General features: G+C 38.9%; 1 protein-coding gene across 1 annotated transcript in view; it reads right to left on the bottom strand.

Moving 5' to 3' along the window:
* LOC140332438 (plexin domain-containing protein 1-like) overlaps window positions 1-7,671 on the bottom strand; it is a 132,533-nt gene extending 124,862 nt beyond the window's left edge. The window contains 1 exon segment of the mRNA XM_072413698.1: window positions 7,436-7,671. Within this exon segment, the coding sequence (XP_072269799.1) occupies window positions 7,436-7,520 (85 nt within the window). The 5' untranslated portion in view covers window positions 7,521-7,671.
* Between the last annotated feature and the right edge of the window lie 2,303 nt (window positions 7,672-9,974).

The following is a 9,974-nucleotide window of genomic DNA, read 5'->3' as shown; positions in this document are numbered from 1 at the left end:
CAACCAGCGAGCGCGGATTTCATTGATGAATTAGGCTCATTGTTTCAGGGTCCATGTTTCTATGTTGCACTTGGTGTACTTTGATGTAGAGAGAATCCAATGGGCAGTAAGGAAGTGAACTGAGGGTTACAGGAATAAATGTCAGGAAGGTTATCCTTAAAGTAGTTATCAGGACCAGGAGGATCAGATCAGTCACCCCCAAAGCACTCCCACCACCATCCACTGCCACCAAGACAACCAGGGGACAGTAAACAGTGTTTTAAAATATAAATACTACAATATTTATATAGTATTTTATATTATTTATAAATAAATTATAAATTATTAATAAATAAAAGAAAAAAAACAGAGATATTTACTGCTGCACAGGCCATAGTGTGCTTGACAGAACACTACTCACTCACAGTAATTGAGTTGATTTAAAAAAGTGACTTAAAAAATTGCTATCATGCAGACATGTTTATTATATTGCAGAAGGGTCCTTCTGTTCGCTCTGCAAAAAGTTCACACCTGGTTCAATTTCTTAATGTTTATATTGAGTTCTACTTTAGGGCACTTCTGCCAATTATGGATGCATGAGTAATGATTATTTTTGATATGATGGGGAATGGGGGATTTTTTTTTCCATTCTTCTTTACAAATCCTTTCAAGCTCAGTCGGGATGGATAGGGAGAGCTATTTTCAGGTCTCTACGGGGATGTTTGATAGGGTTAAAGTCAGGGCTCTCACTTCACAGAATTGTCCCTAAGCCACTCCTGTGTTGTCATCTCGGTGTGCTTTGGAAGGCTTATTCTGATGTCATGAGCACTGTGGAACAGTTTTTTTTTTTTATCTGGAGGAAAGTGGTTCCTGTTTAGAAGAGTTTAGAATTGAGGCCAAACAGTTCAATGTTGGTTTCATCAGACCATAGAATCTTGTTCCTGACAGCCTGAGGTGCTTTTTTGCAAACTCCAAGCAGCTTTCATGTGTTTTACACTGAGGAGAGACTTCCATCTAGTTACTTTGACATAAAGCCCAGATCAGTGGAGGGCTGCAGTTGTGGATGTCCTTCTGAACTCAGTCCCATCTTTACAGAGGATCTCAGGGTGACCATCGGGTTCTTGGTTGCCTCTCTCATTAGGGCCCTTTCTTCCTTGAATTTTGTTTAGCCTTATCCAAAACTGTGCTTTGCAACAATCCTGGCTCTGACCTCTGCAGACAGTTGCTTTGACCTCATGGTCCGGTTTATGCTCTGCAATGCATTGTCAGCTATAGGGCCTTCTACAGAGAATTGTTTGCCTATCCAAAGCATGCCCAATCAATATAATTTACCCCAGGTGGACTCGAATCAAGGTGCAGAAACACCTCAGCAGTAATGCACCTCTTCACCTGAGACCCCTGTAATTGGGACTCACAAGCTGCATCTAAAACAAGATTGGCATTTTCTCTTCTTTAGACTCATCATCATCCTCATTTTCACTCTCTTGCTGCATGGCCCAATTTCCCCTTTCTGGCTACAGACTTTACTGGGGTGGTAGCTTTCTCTTCCCTGCTTGCAAACTTTTCCTGTTGCCAGGGGCGACAACAATTTCTGCAGGACCCACCACTGCGGCATCATCTTTGGGAAAAAGTTGCTGGCCCTTATTGGCTTCCTTTTCCCTGGGCAACCAGCAGTCCCTCCAAATTCCGTGTGGCCAGTTGCTCCACAAGCTCACTCAGCATTTTCCCATTCTCCGCTGCAGCCTGAGAGATTTCCGCCAATTGTGCCACCAACATATGGTTAGTCTCTTGCTGCATTCGCACCATGTGTGCATTTGCTTGCCTCTGCTTTTCCATGTCCCGTTGCTGCGCAGCATTAGCAACCCTCAGCAGCTTCAGGACATCCTCCATGTTGACAGGAAATTTTTAGCACACCGACCCTTTAAATCACTGCTGCAATCTTCGCTGCTTAATCTGCCCGCATCCTCCACCAATTTGTGGCATAGCACAGGGGAATGGCTCATGGTAACGGGATGCTTACAGGGCAGATTAGATTTAAATTAAATTTTTTTCATTTGAGTAGGCAAGTGTTACAGCACACTCCCCAGCACTTCACAATAAAACAATAAACAGTACCCAGATGGGCATCTGGCTACCTCACTTAAGTGCCATCTTTTACTAACACACAATATCAGTACTGGTCCACTCACACTTTAGTAGTACTGTTTGGTCGCTGGCTTTCCTGGAACCCTCTGGCTCTCCCTCAGCCTGGCATCCACTCTGGTTCTCCCTCAGCCTGGCATCCCCTCTGGCTAAGTACTTTCTCTGTCAGCCTATCCCAAGCACACCTTCTCTCTTGCACCGGAGTGCAGGTGCATAATAACCCAGTCAGGATTGGGTTGGGCCAAGGGGCCCACCCTTTTATTTCCTTGGTCAGCTCCAGGGCCCTAAAGTTTCAGGTTTCTTTCTGAAAACCCACACAGGCCTATCTACTCATTATTCCTTGGAGCCCTTTTAACACTTTCCTGACTTTTCCTACCCTTTCTAGGGACACTCTGTAAAACAATATAGACTGCAACATAGCAAAATAAAAAAAATGAAGAGGTCTGATTCACCCCTCTGCTCTTCAGTGTAAATTTTCACGTTCCAAACTTTATTTTTAAATTTGCAAACATTTCAGGGTTACATGCCAGAGACATGAGTCAAAATTTAGGATTACTGAAATCAACTTCCTGGAAAACCATTAAATTCCCTGGCGCTATGAATAAGTATTTTTAATTAAAAATACTTATTTTAAATTTCCGGCCTGGTCCCTCCTCCCAGCCGCATGGTCCCCCCCCAGCCTCAGACTCGCATGCAGATGCCCGGCTGGCATCTGCTTCCCCAGGCCTCGCATCCCCAACATTCACACGTCAGGGACACAGATGCCACCACTTACCAGGTAAGCCTAATAAACTCCCTGGCAATTCCACCCAGAGTCTGGCTTGGGGTTACTGCTTTTGGTACTGAAAATTGACCCCTAGCCACACTTGTGATTACTGCCAGGGAATTGGGGAAGAAATAATTACTGGTGAGTCTTTCTCAGAGACCACTATCTGCAGGAAAGTTCATGATCAGAAATACAGAGGCTACTATGCAAGATGCAAACCAGTAGTTAGCCAAAAAAACATTATGGTCAAAAATTAGTTGCATAAAATAGCCTGAAAAAGATGGTATGGACAGAGGAGACCAAGGTTACCTGTATCAGAGTGATGGCAAGAGGAAAATATGGAGATGAAAATTAACTGCCCAAGATCTAAAGCATACAAGCTCATCTGTTCAACATGGTGGTTGGGGGTGTTATGGCTTGCTTGGGAATGTATGGCTGCCAAAGATACTCGAACAATTATGTTTATTGATGATAAAAAATGCTGGTGGCAATTGCACAATGAATTCTGAGTTGTATAGAAACATGCTATCTGCTCAAGTTCCAGTAAATGATTTCAAAACTATTTGGACAGCGCTTCATCCTGCAACAAGATAATGATCCCAAGAAAAACTGCTAAGGCTACACAAGTGTTTATTAAAGCTAAAAATAAAAAAATCCTGAATAGTCAAGCCAGTCAGTTGATCTAAATCCAGTTGAGAAAGACTTCAATTTGCTGAAAAAGGAACCTAAAGGGACAAGCCCCTGGAACAAGTAGGAGTTGAAAAAGCCTTCAGTAGACACTTGGCAGAGCATCTGCATTACTCTGTACAAACATTATGGTGCCCTAAAAATATGGGGACTATGTAGAAAAAAGTGATTTCTACATGGTCAAACTGAAATATATGCCAATATATTTAAATGAAAATCTGGAATGTGCACTTCTTGTTTATCTACAGTTAACAAGGAGCTCCGACCTTAGAGTTTGTGATCTCATTAAAGCGTTTCAGGTTTAGGAATATTTAAACTTTATAATTATCAGAGGCACCTGATAATAATGCTTTAGGTAATAATAAAATGCAGGTCACAACTTTTAATGGAGAGAGAGGCTCAGGCAAAGAGGTCATGCTGTCATAAAAAAATAATCTTTCTGTTTTGGTTTTGCATGTGCATTTCTGAGTTTGGTTTTGCAATCCCATGTTTTTATGTGAAAAAAAAGAAATTAAAGATATCAGGTATCAGAATAAAGCATTATCTTATCTCTCAATAACAATGGTATGTAAGAAAAACATTAAAAAGTATGACTTAATAAAACTATACAAAGGAGAAATTTACCAGACCAAGGGGAGTCTTGTTAGGAGTGTCTCTGATACATTAGATCATTCCAAAGGATATTACTCCATGAAGCACTCACAACTTAAATACTTTTTATTGTACAGTAAATACAAAGGATAATACATTTAAAATCTGTCAGACCAAGGAATGTTTTGCGTGCACTCAGCTTTTTTTTGTTCAGGCTGACAAGAACTTACACTACTTTAAAGCCAAAACCAAACATCCCACTCAGCTTGATTAAAACCAAATGGAGTATACATTAACCCCTTGCTATCTTCACTTGCTTACAACAGAACTATAGTTCCACAACAAAATATTGCAATCAGGCTTTGTTGCAGATGGGACAGGCAATGTCCTTTCTGCAATCAAACATAGTTACCTGCCTGTTCATTATCTAAAAAAAATAAAAGGCCAGGTATTCAGACATCCGCAGGACTGCTAAGATTGAATGAACTCCTGGGAAGGAGGAGCAGATTGGGGACAGGTGAGTGTATTTAAAAAATTGAGATCGGACAGGTTGGGTTATTTTCTTGCAGAAGAGATATCGCTTGTTAATTGTATAATAAAGAACCTGTCCGGTTGCAATATTTTAAAGTAAGGGTTTATTTCACCTTTAACTCACATGGTCACCAGCAGGTGATCTAAACACAGAAATGCTGTCTACTTATTCCTTTAATTCAGAGGAAACCAATAGCCCTTAACCTAAAAATGGTCTTTTCCTGCGGCAAAATCTTTCTCCTGTTATCCCCCTCCCTAGAATGTAACACAAAGTTTTTAGACCCATCACATGTACAGCTCCAATATCATCCTCATGATAATCCAGAATAGGGTTTTGGGGAACCCTACCATCTCCACTGCTCTGTCTGTCTATAACAGTCAAAAACTGCTAGGCATTTTACAGGTGTTTACACACACACCATTGCAAAAGCCTAGCAAAGGTTTGTATTTAAAAAAAACAAAAACAAACCACGCCTGTGGTTCCAAGTGGTTCTTGGCCACGTCTGTGGAAACAGCTCAGGGAACAAACCCTTGGATGCTGCATGTACTCGAAAAACATGCACAATTCTGCCATTAAAAAAAAACATTATTTCAATTAATGTTTTAAAATGGTAAAAAATCTTTTAAAACTGCTTGCAAAAACTATTTGTGTGAACTAAATCTATCTTTTACTGTTTTAGCTTTTGCACAAAATTATCCTTACATGTATAGCACCTTTTCAGGCCTACAAAGCAACCATAGAAGATCACTATCTTAACATGTAAAGTATGAGAACTATTTAAATGGATTAAAGCATACATGCTGTATCTTTACTAAAGCCCAGTGTGGTCAATCTTTCACCATCGGTCTGATATTTTAAGTCCTCGAAAGGAATAAAACTAAATTATGCCATGTTAAAGCGGACCTAAACTAAAAGATTTTATTTTACATAGAAGGGTAGAAAACCATTTTATATAAAGTAAAAATATCCTTTTTTTTTTTTTAATGCAACAACTTTTTTTTTTTTTAAAAGTGAAGCACCTTCCCGTTTTTTCTTCTTCGCCTGTGCAGTGCAAGATCAGGTGACATAGCCAGAATGAGAGTAAAGATGGTGGCACCTGGTGCCTCCTCTGCGCCGCAACAAAGAAAATATATAATTTAACACAAAAATCTACGGTATATAAACCATCAGTTCTGTTTTTGAGATATGTTATAGCCTGCCGAAAATAAGGTCTTAAAACAAAATTGAGAAACCTGGTCATTGGTTCTGTCAAAGAATAACAAGCTAGCACAACTGATTTGTCAGGTTGACAATTTAGTTTTGACATACTACAATGCCTTTCGTGCAAATGAAAGCACTTTTCTACATCCCTCCTAATAAGGTAATGTAAGACATTGTAATATATTAGTGTTTCATAAAATGACTTATCATTTAAATATAGATTCCCAGATGTAGAAGTTCAAGCAACAGATCCAAAAAATCTTTGAATCATTTCAATGCTGTTTTGTTTTCTTTTTGTAAATGCTGATACTTTTTTTAAATACAATACTGCCCTTAATTTCAAAATTACTTGTCAATAAAAAAAAGTCAAATAGTGTGCTCAGATGCAAAGTGGGCTGTTACACAAATTCCTTTATATCTTTTTATTGTGATATGGCATTGATATTAATTCTTTCCCCACAAAGTAACCAATTCAGGTCAAGTAATGAAGAATGGCTCTAATAAAGATTTGATGCACCTTTGTTAGGTTTTTAACCTAACGAGTATATCCCCAATTCATGCTGTGCCATTGCTTCAACTCCTGTGTGTTAAGAACCAACCAAACATGCAAATCCATTTTCCACATATTCCTAAATACATCAATATTAAACTCTCCAAACTACATAGGTAATGCAAAAAAAAACATTTTTCCTAACATTTAGAAAGTTATAAAGCAGAAATAGTGACATAAAATAAATCTCTGCACTTGGCTGATGTGTCTCCACTTGGATGGTTTTAGACAAAATAAAGCCTTGGGCAAATAAAAAGTTGGGGCACAAATGCACAGATTTTCAATCTCGAAACTCCTGCTATTCTGTCAACTGGGGCTCAGGAGAAGCCTGGACATTCGTCTAGCTTGTCTGACCCTAAAATCACCCCTATGCTTCGGTCTGGGATTACAGGTTTTTGACTGTCCAAAAACTGGATAGATTATTATTACTTGTCATACTTTTACATAAATGTATTGCAGATAACTAATATGGGCTTGAAACTGGTTCAGACCAATAATCTTTATTTGTTCTTTTATTTTTTTTATCTTTTATTCTTTGCTATATTTGCTAGGCAAATGGATAATAATATGTATAAAGATGGCCGTAAAGTAGAATGAAAATAAAGACAGAGGTAAATAATGTACCCCTCCCCACCACACACACTAAACTCAGGACTTAACTCACAAAACTATAAACATGCACTGACAGCAGATGTTGTGAACAGGGCCTTTGCTCTCTTTGTTAAAGTGGTAAATGTTTACCAAAACTGATTATAGGAAATCATATTTTTTTCAGTAAGGTATAATTCAAGCTGAGACTGCATATTAGTATTCTTTTGTTTAGTTCAAGTAATGTTGGTATAGAAGATTAAACAATATTACATTAAATAAAACTGTTAAATTCACTATTTAAAATTAAAATATTATTTTGCATATGCATACTGTAATACATCTTATCAGTGTGTGCATGGTAACACATGTATCTTTGTGCTTATAAAGGTAAACTTACCTGATGTAGTTGAGTATTCCCAGCTGGTACACATCCATTTAGAAGATCCCAACAGTGTCAGGAAAACAACACTGACCCAAAACATATTTACAAAGCTGTGGGAACAATGCCCTAAACTGAAGATATATCAAGCACTCTTGTCTGGTCTGTGCTTCTTCTCTGCAATTTACACTAGTTTTCAGGCTGTAATTAGAAAGAAGGTGCTGAGTGTGATTGCTTCCCTATGTATCTGAAATGTGTTTGTTCAATTTGAAAGAAATTTGAGTTTGAAAACCCAGGCAAAGTGATAGGCGTTACCTCACTCCATCTACTGGCCAGTTCAATTATTACAACTGCTAAACCTATTCAGCCAAATATTTTTTTAAAGTTCCTAAAATTATTTTTCCTTCATATGGTAGATGACTGTACAGATGGCAGATGATTCATATTATTTCTTTTACAGCCTAGTTTGAGGACTTTATCCATTTATATGTGGTGGAAGCTTTTCACATATAATTTCAATCAGCAATGTTCTGGATGTAAATTATATCCTTAAAGCAGAACTGACCCCTGCAAAAAATCTTGCAATCAGGCATGTCCTTTATTAAAAAAAAAAAAAAACCCTAAAAATTGTTACTTGCCTGATTCCTTTTTTCAAAAATACAGTACCTCCCCCATTTCCTTAGCAGGCGACTCCATCTTCATACATAGTTACATAGATTGAATTTCATCAAATTCAATCACTAGGGAATAGTTGACATATAGACATAGTTGATCCAGAGGAAGGTGGAAATAAATAAAGCCTATAAAGTTTGGTTTAAGTTGCTTCAACATGTGAAAACATGTTCTTGTGATGATCCCTTCCTGATCTTGTGTTGTTCCCTGGATCAACTTAGGCTCAGGCAACGTTGTCTTTACTTTAAAACAGGCTTGACCAAAGTCCGGCCCGGGGGCCAATTGCGGCCCGTGTTCAGATTTCCACCAGCCCGCAGCCTTTGTCATAAAACCAATAATATGTGGCCTGCCAGGACTGTTGACCACAGCATAAAATACACACGTACAAAAAACCGATTTTATATTTCATTAGAGTTAATCGCCTTGCATAATTGGCAGGACGGGAGACCTCATGTGTGCACAGGGAATCCCCTACGTTATTAAGCTATGCAGGACCCTTACCGACCACGCCCACTCTGATTCCAAGAACAAGCTCTGCACAGAGCCAACAGGACTCCGTGTACAGCGAATCCCTCACGCAACCCTGGTGGGCGTGTGCTGTGCGGGACCCGCGCAGACCACGCCCACACTAACTCCAAGTACGTACTGAATAGTCAGCCCCCACACATTTTCCCCTCACCAAATCTCGCCCCCTTTGTCAAAAGTTTGGACACCCCTGCTTTAAAACTTAAATGCCGAGTTATATTTTGTGCCTCTAGAAAAGCATCCATATTTTCCCTAAATAAAACTACTACTTCTTTTCTAAAACTACTTCATGGGGGGGGGGGCTATTCCACATTTAAATATATTAAAAGATAATAAACTTCTGTTCCTCCAGATGCAAAAAGTGCCCTTTGTCTTTTAAAATGACCTTAAAGTTATTATTTGAGAAGCAAGGTATGGAGCTGCCTGCTGGAATGGGTGTGTACATTGACTTCATCAGCAGCCCAGTGTGATAGTTGTGTATGTGAAATGCTGCATGTCATATTCTGCCACCTAACATATTCTGCCACCTAATCTCTTAAACTGTTAGTTCCAACAATTTAAGATTTTCAGGGTACATAGGCTATCATTATAGCTAATAGTGTATCAACTCCCTAGCTTTAAAGAATTTCAAGATATGGGAAAAATGCCGGGATCTCTTTTCACTTTGAGGGTGCTGTTTCAAAACCCCCAAAGTGCCCCCAGGAGCTGTAAATTGAACAAGCAAATTGGGCACCCCTGCAGGCACTTGGCAAGGAGCATTGGATGGGGCTGGTAAATGTATACCTGCAAACTCACAAAACTATAACTGTCAAAGAATACTACCCTGTTCGCTATCCTTCTTTGAACCCCAATTTCACTGAAACCAGGAGGGGTAAACAAAGTGGAGGATACCCTGTCACATACACCTGTCAATTTACCATCTTTGAACCTCAATTTTTATTCTTGAGCTGGGAGGAGTACGTAAATATAATTAGGTGTTAGTGAGGGGCTTCTGTGCCCTGCTGTTTAGCCCAAAACCTGACAATGCTAGAATTTGCAATGCAGATTGTGCAATGCTAGAATTTTTTGGTATGGGGGAGGGGAGCCCAGGGAGTTTATCAAAAATGGGATAAACAAGAAGTAGCTTAAAAAGTAGGGTCTGCTATAATTCATGTTTTATACTGTTGCCAAGCCTAGTTTGACTAGTAAAGCAAAGAGAAAGCAAAAATCTGCTTTTTTGGCAATAAAAATATTTTTTACTCAAACAAAAACAAAAATTCTTTATCAAATCTTCAGCTAAATATAGTCCTCCTATACTGAGAAGGTATCTCATAAGCCAATATTTACATATCCCATAAGATCACATTGAACGTTATTAATG

The sequence above is a fragment of the Pyxicephalus adspersus genome, chromosome 6 (assembly GCF_032062135.1).
Source record: "Pyxicephalus adspersus chromosome 6, UCB_Pads_2.0, whole genome shotgun sequence".
NCBI lineage: Eukaryota > Metazoa > Chordata > Amphibia > Anura > Pyxicephalidae > Pyxicephalus > Pyxicephalus adspersus.
The sequence above is the reverse complement of the archived record's forward strand: the minus strand, read 5'-3'. Positions and strand labels throughout refer to the sequence as shown.